The sequence below is a fragment of the Chionomys nivalis genome, chromosome 5, assembly GCF_950005125.1.
Source record: "Chionomys nivalis chromosome 5, mChiNiv1.1, whole genome shotgun sequence".
Taxonomy (NCBI): domain Eukaryota; kingdom Metazoa; phylum Chordata; class Mammalia; order Rodentia; family Cricetidae; genus Chionomys; species Chionomys nivalis.
Genome location: NC_080090.1, coordinates 97,747,049 through 97,767,609, shown reverse-complemented (window position 1 = coordinate 97,767,609; position 20,561 = coordinate 97,747,049). Strand labels below are relative to the sequence as shown.

The following is a 20,561-nucleotide window of genomic DNA, read 5'->3' as shown; positions in this document are numbered from 1 at the left end:
CTTCATGGCTCAAGGGAGGACTTACTTCAGCGTGTGCTGTCCAAGCATGGTGCAGGATACCATGGCACCTGGAAGGTGTGGTGAAGAACTGCTCACATCATGGTGACCAGGAAGCAGAGGGAGAAGACAGGAAGGGGCTGTGACTTACCACCATGTCTGTGGCTTCTTAGTCTTTTTCTTCAGAATGGGCTCTCACTAGGTAGCCCAGGAAAGCCTCAACTTACAGGTCTACCTCAGACTCCAGAGAAGCTGTAACTACAGGCCACAGATTCATCTGTTTCTATGTCTGAATTATGTTCCAGCCTGGCTTCCATCAACCTCTCAGGAGTCCTGCAGGATGTCCCTGTAAAACATCCTTTTGTGTTCTGGGTTGTAAGCACTTCCCCCGCAGTTTGCATTAATCAGCTGAGCAGCGTGAATGGGGGTTTGGAGGTGGGTAGGTGGACGCTTGAGGATGGAGTGTAGTTTCCCACAGTGAGTTTTATTTGAGCTGGTGACATCAGCACTTCCTGGTGGCCTCGAGACCCATCCATCTTCTATCTGCAGTCTTAGGTTCTGCTCAATGTGTAGATTTTTTTTTTTTTTTTGATTACTGATATTTTTTCCTAGGCACCTTAACAGTGCAGTTCAGTTCACCTATTGCTCAATCATGTTACTATGGTAACTTACTCCTCCTGTATCGGAGTATCTGAAAACAGATACTGAGAGTTGAACAAAAAGAAACTGGAGTAAAACTGAGTACTCCAAACTCCAAAATCACCAAAAGGCATTTGAAAGAAGAATATTTTCATCCCAGGTCAGTGAGATGGCTCAGCTGGTAAAGTTTGGTCTCTGGAACCCACATAAAAGTAGAAAAATAGAGCCTTTTGATTTCACACGTGTGCCTTGGTACACACAACATGCATACACATAACTATAATAAATCAATAAAAAAATTAAAAAAACAAGCCAGGCCGCCATGGTACACACCTTTAATCCCAGAACTTGGGAGGCAGAGGCAGGTGGATCTCAGGCTCCAAAGCTACAGAGAAACCCTGTCTCGAAACCTCCTCCCCCCAAAAAATTAAATAGTATTCTCATCCCAAAGGACTAAGAAAAATTTGAGGGTATGGAAATGCTAATTATTTTTATTCAATCATTATATAATGTACACAAGAATAAATAGTAAACACAGGGCCTGGACAGATAGCTCAGTGGAAAGGAGCTTTTGCTGTGTACACATCAGTACCTGAGTTCAAATACATAGTAGCACTCACATGCAAAGTCAAACACGGCAGCATGTGCCTATAACCCCACATTGTGGAGGGTGGAGACAGGAGGATTATTGGGGCTTGATGGGTAGCAGCCCAACTTCAATTCTAGTGAGATACCCTGCTCAAGGCAATAAGACAGAGACAGCCAACTAACACCAACTAGGGCTGACAACCTACATTCAGTCCCCGAGACCCATATGGTAGGACAGAGTGACTCCCTCTAGTTGTCCCTCGCCCTCCACATGCATGTAATGGCACACACACACATGAACATACACAAGAATATCCATGTAGTAACCTCACTGGGAGGGGTGCACAGACAAGCAGATCCCAGAGCTCTCTGGCCAGCCAATCCATCAGATCGCTCTCAAAAAAAGACCCTGTCTCAAAAAGTAATACGTGTCCACTTCAGTCTCTACACACTCACGCACACAGACTCATGTACTCTTACATATTAATGCACACACACACACACACACACACACACACACCATCCTACCTAACAGAGTCAGAAGAGCTAGGCTTCCAGTGGTGCTGAACAGAACCTGTTTCCTTCCCTGTTCCAGTTCTAGAGTACACATGGTGTGGCCTCTGTTTCCATCCACCTGTTCAAAGTCAGATGTACCATTCTTCAGAATAAATTATTTATTTATATATATTTTTGCATGTGTGGGGAGTGCATGTGATCGCCCTTGTGGGAGCTGGTTCTCTCCTTCCACAATGTGGTTGGATCAGGGATCAGATTCTGGTGGTCAGGCTTGGCAGCAAGTGTCTTTTTTCCCCACAGGAGGGCACCAGAGATCAGGACGGATGCGTTTGGTGGGAATCGAACGCTGGTCCTCTGGCAGGAAGGGCGATCGGCCCACGACTAGTGCTCTTAACTGCTGAGCCATCTCTCCAGGTGGTTGGCAGCAAGTGTCTTTATCCAGACATCTGGTTGACCCCTTACTCTGACCTTTAGCCTCATAAAGATATTGAAATTGCAGTGTGTTCATGTGAACAGTCAAAGATTATCACCCAATATCAAAACCATTATTTGGTTTGGGAACTCACTATATAGATGAGGCTGGTCTTGAACTCCTGACCCCCCTCCTCCCAGACTCTCAATTACATGCTATGAAAATGGTTAAGGGCATTGCTGTTGTGGCGTCTACTGTCAACAGCTCTATGCAGCATCAGGTTTGAGGCTAATCTTTGCTCCCCCATACAGCCCTACATCTGCACTCTGGTGCTTGTGGCTTCTGCCTGTGTCTTTGGATACAGCCATCATTCTTCTCTGGGAAGAACAGAGGACAAAAAGGCCACCTCAGCCAGCCTTAGTCAGGAGTGGAAGAGTTTCAGCTCCGGTTCTTCTCAGGTTTGCTTGAATGCTTGCAGAAGGCAAGGCACAGGAAGGGTTTCTTCGCGCATGCCTGCAATCCTGGCGCTACTGAGGGACACAGGAAGATCAGAGAAGCTCAAGGCCACACGTAGCTCAGAGCCTGGTCAGCACGGGGTCAGATCCATTCCCCCAGAGCTCTGAGCATGAGAGGGCCTAATAATATGTCATTCGGGTGTTCTGCTTTGTGCCTCCCCACAAAAACAAAGAAAAGATCCACTGCCCCAGGCCCAAGTAGCCTCTGCCAACTCAGGTCCTGTCAAGGTAGCTGTCCTCTTTGGTTTGGGCATATCTGAGGCCCTCTGCTGCAACATGAGGGGATCAGGAAAAACTGACAGTATTCAAAGACTGACTACTTTTAAAAATTACACGTGCAGTGTGCAATGTGACACAGCACACTTGAATTCAGAGAATAATTTGTAGGAGTTAGGTTTCTTCTACCCTGTGGATCCTGGGTATCAAATTCCAGTCATCAGGACTGGCTGCAAGTGTCCTTATCCACTGAGTCATCCTGATCTTACTAGCCCCCAAACGGCTCCTTTTAGCAGCTTCATGGCCTACAGCATCCTAAAGCCTACTTGATGAAGAGGTGTGAGGAGCAGGGCCTTTCTGTTTGACTGCTGATTTTGGCAGCTTTGGTTTCTGTGAGCTCATGGCTTGACCGTGGATGTAATTGCTGGGCCATCATCCTTCCTCCCTTCTTACAGATGAAAAGCGGTCCAGAGAGGGGAAGTCAGTTCCTCATGTCTCACTGTAAGCTGCTCCAAGATGCAAAAAGCTGCTGTCCTGGAAGCTCTCATGTTCTCTGCTCTGTCCTCCAAATGATTGATAATCTCCATGGAGGCAGAGCGATGACAAAATTTCCACTAATACCTTTGAAGCTTAAGATCCAGGCAGGCTCTTCCAGGCCAAGCTTACCTCATGTGCTTTCTTTGATGTGCACATGGCCTCGATGTTCCAAAGGGAAGCTCCTTAAAACTAACTCCTTTCCCTGAGCTCAGGCATTGTGGCCCCAGAGAGCAGGGATGCAGAACAGCTGGACCAACTCACAAATAGCAAGGTAGAGACAGAAAGCAAATCCTAAGAGCTGCATCTTTGGGTTCTTAGGAAGAATACAAAGCCAGAGTGATTAAAAAGGGACCTGGGGTTGGGGATGTGGCTCAGTGGGTAGAGTGCTTGCATTAATTCACCAATACTACAGTAATCCCAGCCTTCCGAGAGGCTGGAAGATCAGAAGTTCAAGGTCATCCACAATCACAGTTTGGTGTCAGCCTAGACTACCTGAGAACCTGTCTAAAAATTTAATAAAAACAAGAGAACTGAAAAAAAATATTCTTAGTTTTGAGATTCTCAGGTGGCCCAGGCTGGCCTCAAACTTGCTATGTAGCAGATGTCCCTGAAGTCTTGGTCCTCCTGCCTCTACCTCCTGAGTGCTGGGATTACAGATGTGGCCCACCTTGTTTGACAAACTATTGAATGGCTGTAGAGAACCAGCTTGGAAAACTTAGGAAACAGAGTGGGTGGCTATGTCTGTTGCCAATGTGATGTCAATTACAGCTTCTGCCTGGCTGTCTAGCAGGAACCAGCTGTTCCCAAAGCCGCAGCCTTAGCACCCCAAGTGGTTATCCTTGTTTCCGCTCTCAATCTGTCTGATTCAGCATGGGCAGAGGTATCTGGCTGGTTCAGACCAGGTCTCAGGAAAGTAAATGGCTTTCCTTATGGAGTTGACTAGTTACTTTCCTCACTGGTTCCTATCAGGTATTTGGTAGGAACAACTAAAGAAAGGGAGGGCTTATTGTAGCTTACAGTCAGAGAACACAGTCCACCACGGTGGGGAAGGCACACAACAGGAGTGGTATGAGGCAGCTGCTCAAGGCACCTGCTGTCAGGGGCCGGAGATGCGAACACTGATGCACCGCAGGGCGGCAGTCTACAGAATGGTGCGGTCAAGTGGGCCTTCCCTCCTTAGTTAAGCCTTTCTGGAAACATCCTAAGGTATGGTCCTAAATCCCACCAAGTTGACTGTCATTATTAGCTACCACAGGTGACCTCAGCAGTCCTCCAGGGCTTGAATAGTATGGTTTCCAAACAGGAAGTCTAGATGCTGCATACAAACTCAAAACCAAGAACCTTCCTTCCCATCACAGGCATGGATGCTGAAAAAAGGGGATGACTTCCCTCCAAAAGGCGCAGGGCCAAGGAAAATGTTTTATCTCCTGTGTAGGTACCAACCACAGACTGAATGGGGTACAAATGAGCAATCCCAGGCTGCCTACAGCTGCTTCTTCCCACACAAGGCTGTCAAACAAAGGTACAGCTGCTTCCCTCTGGCAAGCTAGCATCTGCCTCCTGAGGACAATTATTTGTGGATGACTACACATATTAACACCATTTCCTGTGCTGGTCTTTCAACTGGCCAAGACCACAGCAGAGTGCCAGGTACTCATGGCCATGATGAGCACACAGGAGGTCGAGGTGTAGATGCAGGTGTGAGGCAGGAGGCAGAGGTGAGATGCAGATGTGAGGCAGGAGGCAGAGATGAGATGCAGGTGTGAGGTATGAGGCAGAGGTGAGATGCAGATGTGAGGCAGGAGGCAGAGGTGTAGACACAGGTGTGAGGCAGGAGGCAGAGGTGTAGACGCAGATGTGAGGCAGGAGGCAGAGGTGTAGACGCAGGTGTGAGGCAAGAGGCAGAGGTGTAGACGCAGATGTGAGGCAGGAGGCAGAGGTGTAGACGCAGGTGTGAGGCAGGAGGCAGAGGTGTAGACGAAGGTGTGAGGCAGGAGGCAGAGGTGTAGATGCAGGTGTGAGGCAGGAGGCAGAGGTGTAGATGCAGGTGTGAGGCAGGAGGCAGAGGTGAGATGCAGGTGTGAGGCAGGAAGCAGAGGTGAGATGCAGGTGTGAGGCAGGAGGCAGAGGTGAGATGCAGGTGTGAGGCAGGAGGCAGAGGTGTAGATGCAGGTGTGAGGCAGGAGGCAGAGGTGAGATGCAGGTGTGAGGCAGGAGGCAGAGGTGAGATGCAGGTGTGAGGAAGGAGGCAGAGGTGAGATGCAGGTGTGAGGTAGGAGGCCCAGGTGTCGAAGCAGGTGTGAGGCCAGCCCAGTCTATATAGCAAGCAACAGGCAGAGGTAAAACAAGAATGGTCAGGGCAGACAAGGTTCATCTAGAGACTTACACATGGGGATTCAAGACTTTACAAACCCAACTAGATGAGAAGCACTCAAGCAGGTTCCCTGCCCCACCAGTGGTCAGCTAAACAACCCCCCGGAGGTGAGGAAGACAATCTCAGTGTCTTGTCTGCAGGGAATGCAAGAAGGCAACTGTACTCAAACACACACATAATTAAACAAAAATGTAAGAAAACCACATTAAGACATAATTATTAAATGCCAGGTGTTAGAAACTTAAGAAGCTAAGTAGCCAGAATTTAGTGGCATCTGGCAACTTCGAATTTCAAAGAATGACAACATAATACAGCTTTGTAGTTAAAGGCCACTCAGAACACTCTAGAGGGCAGGGACTCAGATCTCCCTGAACTACTGCCGAGTCTGACCTGTTCACTTTCAGCTGTCACAGCAACAGACTTTGCTATGGGGCTCTCGGGAAGTCAGCTCGGACCTAATGCCAAGCACCGTCCAGGACGATGTTTCAGAGTGCTGGTGGCTTGGGTTTGTTCCCTGCACCCTGAGCTGGAGGAAGTTCACCCCAAGTTGTGCTGTCAAGAAGCTAAATGAGCATTACCACTGTTTTCTCACTTTCGTGTGTATGTGTCTAACAGGTCTGAGGCTGATAATCACTCCACATACAGACAGGCTCTTCTTTCACACCCAGATTCATTGATAATGCCACAGGTGGGTGGCTATGTCTACCTGGACCTGTGCGCCAGGGATCCCTACTAGTGTGGCAAGCACTTTACCTTTGTTGCTTTAAATACTTGGGGCTACAATTGGGCCCCAAATACCTATGTGTAGTCCCAGTCAGCTGGAATAGACTTTCAAAACGGGCTACACAGCAGTCATCTTTGGTGGACTCCCAAACAGCTGACCTCAGTCATGCAAAGACTCACCTGTCTTCACTTTCTATTTTGCTTTAGAAATGCTATGACTGTATTATAAAGTTGTTTCTGGGGATTTGAACTCAGATTATTCATTTCCACAGCCCAATTATGTGTTCAGGGGGGAAAAAAACAATAGCAACCAAAACAAAAGCCAACCAATAAAATCCCACTGTTAAAAAAGTCAGGAATAGCCGGTGGTTATTAAAACACACGCCTTTAATTCCAGTACTCCGGGGAGGCAGAGATAGGCAGATTTCTGAGAGTTCGAGGCCAGCCTGGCCTAAAGAGTGAGTTCCAAGACTGGCTCCAAAGTTACGGAGAAGCCCTGTCTCGAAAAACAAAAAGTCAGGAATATACAACAGAAGCAGTACTACTTTATGTCCACGTTCCTATGTGCACAAGTAGAGGCCAGAAGTTACCTATAGCTCCCTCAGTTTTGTTCCACCTTTGCTGCTGAGACAGGGTCTCTCTCTGAACATGGAATGGTACTTGGCTAGACCAGCTGGCCAGGAAGCTCCAGGACCTGCCTGTCTCTGGCTCCAAAGCATTCGAGACATGCGCTGCCGCACTCAGCATTTTTCATGGATGCTGAACTCAGGATCTGTGCAGCGGCACTTGATTGCCCACCAAGTCATCTCAGCTGCAGTGGCACCTCTAAAGATGTGCACTAATTATTCCCAACAATCTTTGCTCTTACATACGTGTGGCATTTTCAGAGGCTCCAGGTTACTGCTAACGTTCAAGAAATAAAAATCCAGCCTATTTTGTCCATCTCTGCGTCCCTCCTTATACCAAAAAGGAAAAGTATAAAAGACGTTAAAACAATGACATGATTTTTGGAAGTATTTAAAAATAAAAATTATCATTCATAGTAAAGACAAAAAGATCCTAAAGGTGATTTTAAAAGGTTCTTTCTTAAAGAGAAAGGGGAAATTAGGGCAAAGTCCAGGTGGAAAGACATTCCCGTCAGTGAGAAAACTGCCTGCGGTCCGTTGTCTTCTTGCTGATGTGTTTAAAAATCTTGGACTTCTCCACTTTCTTTGTTTTCTGGTAGCCAAATCCACCGCCACCTCCTCTCTTTTTAAGCTTGCCATCATGGCTGCTCACGTCTACAGATGAATGTTAAGGAGGCGAAGCAACAAAGAGGACTCCAAGCTCCAACAGAGAAAACCTCAACATGGCCAGCACTACCCGTGCCACTCTCTGCTTGACAAATGGAGATGTGGGACCTGAGGCTGGACAATGAACATGCAGGAGACCAGGAGTAACAGGCTTGTACACAAAAATGAACAGGAATGACTTTAACCAATCTGTCCCGGATTTCCCTCACGAGTAACTGCAGCATAATTAAAAGCAGTCTTCCCTGAATCGAATAGCCAATACATAAACACACACACACACGATTGCAATGGAATCACCTGGGAGGTTCCTTTGCTCTTTACCTGGAGCAAGGCTTAGCTCTGTTTTCTGTGGCTATGGCTAGCTTTGCTTTTTCCTTATAAATAAATAACCCTCTGATGGCTATACGAGGCCAGGAACCCTGAAAGTTCTTACCCACTCTCTCTAGTTGCTTCTCCCCGTCTCTGCTTCTACACTGAAGACACAACTGCCTGCCTCTCACTGACAGTCGTACCCCCCTGCTCTGCTCATTATCATTCTGCGTGTATGGATGTGGTGTGCACAACCTTTGGAGATGTTTGGTTCTCCCCTTCCACCATGGGTCCTGGGGGTCAAACTTGGGTTGGCAGGCTTGCTGGGAAAATGCTTATATCCACCGAGCCTTAGTTCTTTAGAGATTTAAATCCTGAGCTACCTTAGCCTGGTAATACCCAGGCCAGTGACAAGTCCTTGCCGACCCCTTCTGTGCTACTACAGACAGACACAGGCTAGGATGAACATCAGAGCCTTTGGCTGGCAGCTGTTCCAACTCACTGCTAAGACCCAACACCTTTCTAAGGCCCTGTAACTGCAACACAGTGTAATAAATAACGAAGAAAGGATACTCAGATCAACGAAGGGAGGAACCTTAAAGCCAAAGGACAGAGCCACCTGCGGCAAGTTCAAGTTGTTCACATCGAAGATCTGCTTGAGAGAGTGGGAGTCGTAGGCTCGTATGTAGGACTTGTATGCTTCCTGCGCGGACTTATGAAGAAAATAGTTCTTTTCGATCAGCTTTTCCAGCTAAAACAAAGAAAAAGGGCAGATTTCAACTATTAGAACAATTATCCTACAAAACCACTCATCTTTGTACACTGGCTTTGAACTCTGGGGAAACCAGGTAGAAAGGAACCTTAGGACCAGCATCATCCGCAAGTGGGAGGGAGCCTGGGGGAGTGACTGTGAACTCCACAAGGCAGCACTGACAGGCGAACCCTCCCCTCAGAAGACACAAAGAGCGTACCTGAGACTGAATATCAGAAACTTTAGACCAGGAAAAGTCGAACTGATTCAGTGGAACCTAGAGAAACAAAAGTTCAAGTGTTAGTAAGCGGGCACTCAGTATTAGCTGCATGAAAGGTTGTAAGTGTCCCATCAGTAGCGACAGCAAGGGGCAGCGCTGGAGATGCCCAGGCTCGTGGAACCCCAGGACAGGGACTGTGATCTGCTGCCTCTGGTCATTAGGTGTTCCATCTCTGGCCTGCCGAGTTTACACGAATACGCTGTGCGAGCCTGCATTTCTTCCTCTTCAAAAGCTGAGAGGAGGAGACGAGCAGAGGCAGGGGCAGGGGCCGCTAAAGTTCTAGCCCTAAGATTTCCAGGACTGTGACATTCAGGGTGATAAATGACTGCTTTTTCCCTTTTCCTAATAGGGTTTTACTGTGTAGTCCTGGCTGGTCTTGAACTTGCTGAGACCCTCCTGCCTCTGCTTCTTGACTGCTGGGATTACAGGTGTGTAATCCATACCAGTGATAACTACTTTTTTCCCCCTCTATACCAGGAGAGGGTCCTCAATACCGCTCTGCCTTGTGCCTGATGCTTATGACACCAAGCCAATGCCTGGTGACTCTTAGTTCCCCAGGGATTCATCAATTACCTCTTACTTAACTAAGAAAGCACAGAACCCATGTTTGTGCTACGGTCTGGAAAAGAAAACAGGTCTGTAAGGACCTCCTGCCCTCCTCTCAGAGAGCTTGCCTGAAGGTAAGTAATGGAGCATTTGGGTGCTGGGAGCACAGAGGGTTGGAGATACACAACTCACAGAAATCAGCGTCCTGTGGAGATCCAGAAAGAAAAGCGAGGAGAATACAAAGGCCTCAGAACAATTTCAGAAACTGTGCCTTATTGTAGGAAGGGGAAATGCACATGGTAAATCTGTGCTAGGAGTGTGTCATGGTGCCAGTGTAGGGACAAGCTGGCCCACCTTGTACCCACTAGGCCTATCAAGGAGGAGGCCAATGCAGTCTGGATGCATTCTGTTCTGGCAGGCTGAGATAAGGGCAAACACAGGTGAGCTGGGGATTGAGCAGATGGTGACTGGAATATATGCAAAGCACTTTTCAAAAAGGCAGAGAAGAGCAGAGCCAGAGCAGTGTCAGCTCCGAAGGGAGCAGTAGGAGGCTGAGTTGAGGGCTGAAGCAGGAGCTGTGCAGGGAGACTTGAGATGGCAAAGCACTGGCAGCCTGGGGAAAGAGTCAAGGGAGGGAGGCTGGTGCACAGGGGCACAGATCTGCTGCTCTTCTGAGATCTGTACAGCAGACTGCAGGGATGCTAGGGGAGCGGGCAGGGTTGAGCAGGGCTGCAGAGAACTGGAAAGGAGAGCTCCCACAGTGCTGGGGATCGAGCCCATTCCTCCTGTCAGCGCCTCCTGTGCCAGGAGCACACGCCGTCTCACCTAGTGACTCTCTGTGCCTGCTGTGACAGCACCGCCTCAACTTCAGTCAACACCTCCTCTGCCATCTACAGAGATGGCACCCGAGGAGAGTCCTCACAGCGGGAGTTTCCTCCCAACTCAGGGTTTTCCAAACAAACACCTTTACCTTGGATTGCTTTAAGTAACGAAGGAAACCCAACTCTTCAGGGCGCAGGATGAGCAGGGCATGCCCTCTTCCGTTCAGGCCCCGAGCCGTTCTACCCACACGATGAATGTATTCCTGTAGTGAGGCAGAAAAGCTGGGTTATAAGTCCACATTTAGCATTTATACTCTGTCCTGTGATCAATGGAAGCACACCTGCACAAGGTGTACCAATCACAGGGCAGGGCCCACTTCACCCTCACCACACCCACCACACACTGGGCCAGCATTCCCTATGAAGATAGCACCCCTTAGCAGGGACAGACACAAACACAAGATAAGCTGCACACACCAGCCATATTAACACCGTGTAAAGGAAGCCCCACAAGCCAGACACTACCTAGTAAGATTAACTATAAGGTGTAGTTCATCTTCAGAGTAGCTTTCTATGAAAATTATGTTATTATTGCTTCTTAAAAATACTCCTTTCATGTGTGGTGTAGAAGCCAGGGGTGTAGACCAAGATACTGCTGCTCTCCACCTTCTTGTTTTGAGGCAGTATCTCTCAACCTGGAGCTTGCTGTTTCAGTTAGGTTGCTGCACAAGCCCCCAGAACCCATTTGTCTCCATCCTCCTCCTTCCTCCTGCTGCGGTTACAAATGGACTCTACCCCGCCTGGTCTTTACACAGGTACCCATTCTACTACAGACATTACTGACCTTTATTTATCTACTTCCTCACACAATTGCTATTTCATTCTGAAACCAGCTGGACACATCAGTCCAAGGATCTTGTGTTCCTAACTTAAAAGTCAGATGCCCCTCAAACCTCTTTGCACATACACCCCTAAGGTCCCTGACACTAACACTAGTAATACCCTACAGCTGACCAACAGCTGCTCTGTACAGGTAAGTGTCATGCCTCCCTGGGCAGCAAGTGCACTCTTCCACACAGACCTATTCTCAAGACACAAGTTACCTTGGGGTCATCGGGAGGGTCATACTGAACAATCCAGTCGACTTCAGGGATGTCCAGCCCCCTGGCTGCCACATCTGTGCACAGCAGTATCCCTGAATCTGCATTGCAGAATTGGAAGAATGTGGTTGTTCGCTTATTTTGCTTTTGCCTTCCCTAGATTCAAAAGCAACAAGAGCACAAAACCCATTCAGGTTATTTGTGAGAGTTCAGAGTAGAACCAGCCAACTATGGAGCTGCTACCACACTTTAGCATAAGCTTACTTGGGCCTAGGCCCTATGTCTCCAACTGTACCCCAAGCCTGTGAAAGGGAGGGTGTCTTTTACTCCTTTTTAAGTACTTTCTTTTTCAGATTTAATTAGCCTGTACTTATCTGTGTTTAGTTATAACCTTCTGTGCCAACTACCATACTCCAATCACACTGACCCATCACCCTCCTCCGTCCCCTCCCACTCCTTCAGATTCTTTCCTCTTCTAACTAATGCCTTTCTGCTTTCACGCCTGTGTGATTCAGTGAGCTTACAAGAGCATCGGAGAGGGCTACTTTCAGCAAAGTGGGCACCCAACCAGTGCTACTCCACTGAAGAAATGTCGCTCTAACCACCACTGGCTTCCTAGAGAGCCCCAGGGAGGGGCGGAGCCTTGTGAGGCCCTCCCACCGTCCAGTCTTCAAGTAATAGCAGCTGCTTTCAGAATGTTGTCCCCTCCCTACCTGATCATCCATTGGAAGATGAACCGCTCCTCCATCCCAAAGTCTACAGAACGTCATACCCAGGTTTATCCCATTTTCAACAAGCTCCCTGCCACCACTTACATGGATGGCCAAGACAGGCAGGTCAATGTAGTTCAGTAGCTCATAGTGGTACTTCACAGACATACAGGACGAAAAGAAGACCATCACTTTCTTCTTTCGGTTCTTCTTAAGGAATGTGAAGAGCAGAAGGAACCTCTTCTCAGAGGGACACACAACATATCCCTGCATCGGTGCAGTGAACAGATTACTCACAAAGGCATTTTAGCTTCATTAAGTAACAAAATGTGTCTGAAGACAGCAATATACTGCCAGGCCTTTCTGCCACATTTAAGGACTACGCCAACTCCAGTTATACGGAACTATTTACTTATCAAGACTTTACCTTGAAGTTACAAAGACAGCTCAGCAGGTAAAGGGCTGAGGACTGTCAGTTACCCATTTAAGAGTGCTGGGTAATTGTGTAGTTCCAATGCTCAGGAGATGGGATTAGTGGGTCAAGCTGGCTAGCTAGATTAGCTAAGCCCCTCCCCTCAATACTTAAATGGTAAGTGATCATGAAGACACCTGACGTCACAGGCACTCACTCTCAAACACATATACTTTCTCAAGACTAAACTTGTCTCCATTAACTCAGTTAGACCAGCACCTCTTTTCTTCTTTCACAGCTATGCATTTGCTCCTCCATGTTAGCTTCCTCTCTATCACCCAACTTCCCCGGCACCTTATAGACAGCATTTTTAAAATTTTTTTTATTGTGCTATACACATTTTCCCATTATGCAGATTATTAAAAATAAGTTCTACCTGCATTGCATCAGCAGCAACTGATGCCTTTTCTCACATAAAAAGCAGCATCAACAGAACAGAGGCTGGCTTTCCACTGACTTTACTCAGACACCACACCCATGTCTGTTGCATCAATCCACTTGTTCTGTTCATCACTCTGAACAAGCACAAGGGCACACCAAGACCCTACATGGTTTTACTTATTTACTTTGTAACATATATAAGCTATTTATAAACAGTACCTGCTCAAGTCCATCCACTGTGGCAACCTCTTTATCGTCATCAACACCCACATACAATGGCTCTTTTTTCAGAGAAATTCTTGCCAAGTCTTCAACTTTTCGAGTTTGTGTGGCAGAAAAGAGCATGGTTTGCCTGCGTACTGAAACAACACGAGAATAATCCAAACCTTCCAAAGAATCTCATAATCACTTCATAATTACACTTTAAGCAGAAATTCCTGAAAGAGGGGATGTTATTGGTACAGATTCCCCAGATATCTATAAATATGGTAACTTAGGTGAAATGAACAAATCCAATCCATCCTAAGCAAATTAAACCAAGGGATGGGTAGCTAGCGCTTCCCAGCCACCATCGATACCTCTGCGCAGTTATTCATGAGAAGGAGCTATGTAACCTAACCTGTAGTCAGCACTCATGGAAACGGCAACAGCTGCGAGCAGCAGCACACCTGCCAGCCGCTGAAATGCGCAGACATGCTGCACTCACAAAGCAGCATCGCCGAGCATCTACAAGATGCTGCATGGGAAAAGAGGAGCACACACTATACCTTCAAGATTTTACAGGAGCCTTGAAAACGTGGGCTCCTGTATAGGACCGAGAAGGCTGCGCAACAGCAGAAAGAGAACTTATTTGTATGGGTGGGGCTGGGGAACTGCAAGTGGCCATGAACTTTTGAGGTAGAGGACATGCCCATCATTGTGCTTGCAGTTATGATTCTCAAGGGCTACACATGTTAGAATATCAAAAAGTACAGATCTTAATTTAAATGGTTTACTTACTATTTTTAAATTATGCGTCTGTGCCATATGGAGATAGAGCGGATGACAGCAGAGGAGGGATTCAGCCAAAAAGCTCAACCCTTACAAGGAATCTTTACATTAAAACTATTGAACTAGCATTTTTGCTTATGAAATGGTAATGTGTTGTAAGAAGATGCATTTCAAATTACTTCTGAAGATGACAGGCACAAACTGCTCACGTAGTCACAGGAATATTCTGGTTATTAAAACAGTATTTTCCCTACAAGATCTCCAACCACAGACCTCCGACTACTCTGTGAGCCCCATGCAGATACCACCTACTTACCTGGCAAAAGTTTAATAATTTGCTTTAATTCTTCTTCAAATCCAACATCCAAGATACGATCAGCCTCATCAATAACGAGACACTGGAGGTTCTTGTACATGAACCCTGGAGTATTCTGCATGTGGTCTAGAAGCCGGCCGGGGGTGGCCACGACAATGTTGATGCCGTTGGTGAGCTTCTGCGCTTCAGCAGACCTGTTACTGCCACCCATGATCAGCCCGTACGTGTGAACATGGTGCGTCATCAGTTCCTTAAGAACACCAAAGGTCTGCATGGCCAGTTCTCTGGTAGGAGAGAGAATCAGGACTCCTGTTCCTGGAAGGCAAAAGGTGACAGAAGGCCGTCTCCACAGGTCCTTACAAGGCTCACCTCCTACTAATTACAGCACAAAGACATAGACACTTACCATTCCTGGGCATAAACTTTAACTTCACAATGAGCTCGATCACAGGGATGAGGAAAGCCAGGGTTTTGCCACTGCCAGTTTTAGCAGCTGCTAGAAGATCCCTTAATATTGCAGAAGAGAAGGACGTTCATTCAACTCATGCAGATGCATACTGAACACCCACCATGAGCTATGAGCAGGTTCTAGGCACTGTGTGAGAATCCCAAAACACAGTTCCCTGCCTAGCCATCTTGGCCTTTAACATAAGGCAGGCACGAATACATAGGGAGAACAATCAGTGGAACACACATATGTTTCCTTTACCACCGCAGTCTTAAGAATAGACAGGAATGCCCCCGTATCAATGTCAGCCATACCTGCCTTCCAGAAGTGGCCTGATACTTTTATGTTGGATCTCAGTCATGCGCTTGAAGCCCATTTCTTCTATAGCCTTTAGAGTGTTTTCATTGACGAGGTTAGACAAGGAAGCAAACGAAGTGTCCTCAAAAGCTCCTACATGGAAGATTGTTCACTGTCAGCAAGCCGGTCTATTCAAAGTGAGTGCTAGCACGGCTGCCTAAATCCATGCCAATTCTTAGAAGAGCGTCTCACAGTACAAGGAGATTAAAGTTCAATCACTGCTAACACGTACTAATGAGAAAATAGCCCACAGAGAAATCAAAGTGTAAACATCGGGGCTGGAGAGATGCTCAGTGCTTAAGAGAACTTGCTGCTATTGCACAGGACCTGGGTGAGGTTCTGCGCTCACATAGTGGCTCTTAACATTCCAGAATTCCAGTCCCAGGGGTAAAATGACTTCTAACCTCCACAGGCACCAGGCATACACAGTGCACATACATACATGCTGGTAAAGTACACAGACATTTAAAAAGTATAAAAATTAAGCATAATAAAGACTGAAGCCTAAAGCCAACCAAAAAAGTAAACAACCTGATTCCAACAAGAGTCCCGAGAAAGCACGGCACCCTGTGGCTCTTTAGTAGTTAGGGTACCAGAGCACTCCCATGGCCTGGACACTCAGCTATGCCCTGACTCAGGTGTGGCTTCTCGGCTTGGCAGTAATGATGGTCTTACTTGTGACCCATGGTCAACTCCCAGGCTCTCTTCCTTCCAGTTGTGAGAAAACACACCCATAACCAAATCTTTTTTTTTTTTTGGTTTTTCAAGACAGAGTTTCTCTGTAGTTTTGGATCCTGTCCTGCAACTAGCTCTTGTAGACCTCAAATTCAGAGATCCGCCTGCCTCTGCCTCCCAAGTGCTGGGATTAAAGGCATGCGCCACCACTACCCAGCCCCAAATCTTTATTTGCATTTTCAATATAGCATCTGAGAAAGGAATAGGTTTATACTACTTATAAAATAGGCTTTGTTTTATGATTTTGCCCAACTAGAGGCCAAATAAAAGTTCTGAGCACAAGACTCCCAGCACTGGGGAACACAGAACCTGAACCAGCCATCTCCTGACCAGGCAAGGTTTCCAGTGTAGGGAATGTGATGATCCCAATCCAGCAACAAAACCTTTGACCTACAATTTGTCCTGCCTGTAAGAGGAGCCGAGGTAATAAAGGGGGCAGAGAATTCTCCTTTGGTGCATGGAGAATTCTGGACTTCGTGTATGCTGGGCAAGTCGCTGCAAGGCACCTGACCTCCACAGTCTAGATGTCAGTAGGCTGTCCTAGACAGATGCTTGGAGTGTAGGACTTTTGTTGCTAACCTGGACTTGAACTTTAAGGATCCCAGAAGCTATTAGGAACACAGAGAAAGAAAAAGATGGTAAAAGTACCTTGGTATCAAAAGGAGAAGATAAAGGAAAACAGCACAAAGATATAAAAATCATTGCTTGCTGACAATTATTATTTTTTCCTGGTAATTAAAAGTCAAGATGGAATGTTCTATCATACAGAGAAAAGTTACTGTTCCAAGCCATCACCTGTCAGCCCCAGGGGCAGGCTGGGCACTTCCTTGTCATCTGGCTTCTCCACAGCATCTTCTGCTTCAAGAGCCACAGTGCTTTCTTCAGTTTTTGCTTTTTTGGTGTCTTGGTTTAAAAAGCAAAAAAAACAAATAACAAGTGAGAACAAAAGATCTGCAATGTAAAGAAATACTTTTCAAAGTTTAACATTCAACATTTATTTGTTAGAAACCTTGTTCAATATTTAAAATTTTGAGGTATAAATGATTTACAAACCATGTTTTAAAGTTACTTAAAATAAACTACATTATCCTTAAAGAGTAATATCAGGACAGCCTCACACGTCATGAGGAAAGCAGTACATGTGCAATTAAAGCAATTTTAACTTAAATTCCTACAGACAGCAGCATTTTCAACCCTTGCCTTTACATTCTGCAAGTCACTTCTGCTTTGAAGACAAACACTAAGAGTGTGGGGCTCTCCCTGTTACCACACAGGGAGAGGGCAATGGCTCCTTAGCTGGTGATAGAAACGGGACTGCTGTGGAGTTGTAAGTGGTGAAGGAGGAGAGGCAGAGCCTTCTAGCTTCTCACTTCTGTATTCAACTTCCGCAGGATGGCTCCCACCTACTGCCCAGAACACGCCTCTTCAGCACTGCACACTGGGCTCCAGTGAGCAGGGAGGGGTTGCTGACCTGGCTCGCCCCACCTCATTTGTTCACGTCTCCACAGGAGGCTCATCTCTTCACCAGAATTTACCATCCCCTTCCTGCCTCCTGCTCTTTAAGCCCTGCCCCGCACTTTCTGCTCACTTGGAAACCAGTGTTTTATTTATCCACAACTTTCCTTCATGTTATTTTACATATTCTGCAAAGAAGCCTCCATATTGGGGAGAGGGGTCATAGAATATACATGGGCAAAAGACATGAGGTACCTTATAAAATTAGCAAGTACCTTCAGACAAAAAAGCTCAAGGAGATACTTCCCATCACCAGGCAAGATTCACACACTGTCAATTAAAGTTCTGAAACTCTCAAGTGTGTGGAATGCAGACACTGTGCCATGGTATATTCAGCTGATTTACAAAGCCCCACTAACTGCTCACCAAACCCCTTAGTAGAGTACTAAAGACTAAAGAAATTATTACCATGTCAGTTTCCCAAGGTTAGTGGACTTAGAAACACGACACAAGTCTGGGGAATTAAAGCCCACCTCACCCCCACCAACAACACGTCCTTCAGCTGCCAGGCTAGTATCTCCTACGCAGGTGCGCACAGAAGATGCTGCACACACAGCGATGGAGGGACGCGAGCCACAGCTGAAAAGTTACCTGAACAGCAGGCAGCCAAAGAAAACAAACCTACCAGGCTCTGCATCATTTGCCATTTTCCTCTTTTTCTTCTTCTTTTTCTTTTTTGATTCTGAATCAGGAGATGGCGGTGCTGCCGTTTCTCCATTGGTTACAGCGGTAGGTTTCTGGGGTAACTTTTCAACTTTCGAGTGTTCTGCTGTCTCTTCAGGCATGCCTCCACTTTGTACTTCTGCTGAGCCCACCCTCGCAGCATGCTTTACGGCTTTCTTAACTTTTCTGACCTTTACCTCTTCTTTGGGCACATCTTCATTGGAAGGTTGGGATAGGCTCGTGTTTGATGCTTCTGTTTAAAAACACAGAAGGTACATCGTAACACGGAAGACTAAGCTTACCAAACAACACCGACCTCCCAGAGAGAAATTTCAAGGTCTATGGAACTCCAATCTAGTTTCCCTTCTGTGCTCACTGCTGAAGTCACCTGTAGGTGCTCTACTATAGAAAAGGCACATTTTCTTTAGGGTAAAAAGGTCAGAAAAGCAATTGCTTTATTTTCAACTTCAAAAGACCTTATCTCATCTCGGCATTGTGGTCCATGCCTTTAATTCCAACAGAAGCAGAGGCAGGTGGAGTCTGTGCAGCTGAGGCCAGCTTGGTCTACAAACAAGTTTCAGGAGACACAGAGAAACCCTGAAAAAACAAGAAAAGAAAAAAAAGACCTTATCTGTTTAAGGCTATACAGAAATTTGTAACAGGAAAATGCCAACAATGCCACATAATTAAATCAATGGAATTAGAAAACAGCCGTGAAAAGACATTTTTTTTTTTTTTTTTTTTTTGGTTTTTTGAGACAGGGTTTCTCTGTAGCTTTGGATCCTGTCCTGCAACTAGCTCTTGTAGACCAGGTTGGCCTTGAACTCAGAGATCTGCCTGCCTCTGCCTCCCAAGTGCTGGGATTAAAGGTGTGCGCCACCACTACCCAGCCCCAAATCTTTATTTGCATTTTCAATATGGCATCTGATAAAGCAATAGGTTTATACAACTGTGCTTGGATTAAAGGCATGCACTACCACCGCCTGGTGAAAAGACATATTTCTAACATTAAGTATTTGATAAACATAACCAATGGCATTCACTTCATATTCCCACAACTATTGATTATATAATTTCACATTATTCAAACCTAATTTTCCTGGACTTAAATGAACTAAAACTTCAGTTAATGAAAACCACTTATTTCCTCAATTAAAGCCCCAAACTAGCTTTACAAAGTTTCCCTGTCGACAGAAGGTGAATGAAAGCGGCACGACCTTTACATTACCCACACCAAGCAGCTACTAATTAGTATTAATTATTCTACAGAAACTAAATGAAGGAGCTTCCTTAATCCATCACCCCCTCTGGAATTTCTTTCAATTACTATCTGTTGAATATTATGTGGGACCTGACAATATGGCCCAGCACTTCCCAGAGGATATATTCAGCAACTCTCAGCCTGTGTGTTGCGACCCTCGCCAGGTCGCATATCAGATATTTGCATTATTATGAGGAACTGTATTAAAGGGTCGCAACATTAGGAAGGTTGGGGACCATCGATTTATATCTTACAGGAAATCTTAACAAGCTACAGAAACTGCATCAAGAAAGGTGACATCTGTGTAAACTTTTCATTAAGGTGCGGTGCCAAAAACAAGACATTAAGGGATTTACAAGCTAAGTTGGGGCAGACAAGAACCAAGAACACAGGGAGGGCTCTGCGTTTAACATGTGATCAGAATCACAGAAAGAAGAGAACGGAGTTGGACAAACGGTAGAGGAAAGCAGTATTATCATTGTTGGGAAAGCCAAGAAAAATGAAAAAGAATTGCTAAGCTTGGGCGGGAGATGAGATCCAGCACCTAAATAAAAGTCAGAAAATGGATAGTACCTAGACCTATAGTTCTATATGGGGCCTAAAGATGATGGGGGAGTCTAAAACGAAAGGTAATAGGTGGGTTTTGCTGGATGCCCAGCCAGAAGCCTGGGAAGCAAACCCGAGGCCTCCCGCTGCGACCCTGAACCGAGAAACCCTCGCGGTTTAGCAAAGGCTGGAATCAATGAAAGGTCCACTGGGTGCTGAGACCCAGGCGGCCTAGGAGCCCGCCGGAAGCTACCCAGAGCACGGCGGAGTTTCGGAGTTCCCCACATCGCTCGCCACCACGGGGTTCAACACAGCTCACCTTGCAGCTTCAGGTTTCGCTGCCGCAGCTTGATGTTCCTCTTCTCGATCTTCTTGCGCAGGAGCTTCATTTGTAAGTGCGACATGTTTGCCGGGCCGCGCCAGCAGGCTGCACTGAGCAGTAGCTGCACGTGCGTAGTCGGAACCTGGAAGCGTGTCGCGGGACCCAGAGGACCGTGGGGGCGGAAATGCTTCTGGGCGGAAACGGTTCCGGGCTCGAGCTAGGGTCCCTT

The 20,561-nt window shown here is 46.5% G+C and overlaps 1 protein-coding gene across 2 annotated transcripts; it reads right to left on the bottom strand.

The window, feature by feature from the left end:
- Window positions 1–6,591: 6,591 nt before the first annotated feature.
- On the bottom strand, window positions 6,592–20,512 carry Ddx18 (DEAD-box helicase 18). 2 transcript variants are annotated; one of them, XM_057769814.1, is made up of 14 exons: window positions 20,330–20,368; window positions 18,680–18,800; window positions 18,166–18,456; window positions 16,821–16,928; window positions 15,248–15,383; window positions 14,892–14,992; window positions 14,486–14,800; window positions 13,399–13,538; window positions 12,432–12,593; window positions 11,620–11,772; window positions 10,666–10,779; window positions 9,090–9,146; window positions 8,692–8,869; window positions 6,592–7,797 (listed from the first exon to the last, which is right to left on the bottom strand). In XM_057769814.1, exons 3-14 carry the CDS (start codon window positions 18,323–18,325, stop codon window positions 7,655–7,657), a joined length of 1,767 nt encoding a protein of 588 aa, XP_057625797.1. In that variant the 5' UTR covers window positions 18,326–18,456; window positions 18,680–18,800; window positions 20,330–20,368; the 3' UTR covers window positions 6,592–7,654. The 2 variants fall into 2 exon arrangements, with proteins under 2 accessions (XP_057625797.1, XP_057625796.1); XM_057769813.1 differs by lacking the exon at window positions 18,680–18,800 and having other exon boundaries at window positions 20,330–20,512.
- Between the last annotated feature and the right edge of the window lie 49 nt (window positions 20,513–20,561).

What these genes read in the sequence shown, in the direction of transcription:
- Ddx18 (XM_057769813.1), bottom strand. Translation starts at nt 20,414, where the DNA reads ATGTCGCACTTACAAATGAAGCTCCTGCGCAAGAAGATCGAGAAGAGG. An exon ending in AGGCCACTTCTGGAAGGCAG is followed by an intron (nt 14,993 to 15,247) that starts GTATGGCTGACA and finishes TGCAATATTAAG; the next exon opens with GGATCTTCTAGCAGCTGCTA. An exon ending in CAGTGGATGGACTTGAGCAG is followed by an intron (nt 12,594 to 13,398) that starts GTACTGTTTATA and finishes GCACCGATGCAG; the next exon opens with GGATATGTTGTGTGTCCCTC.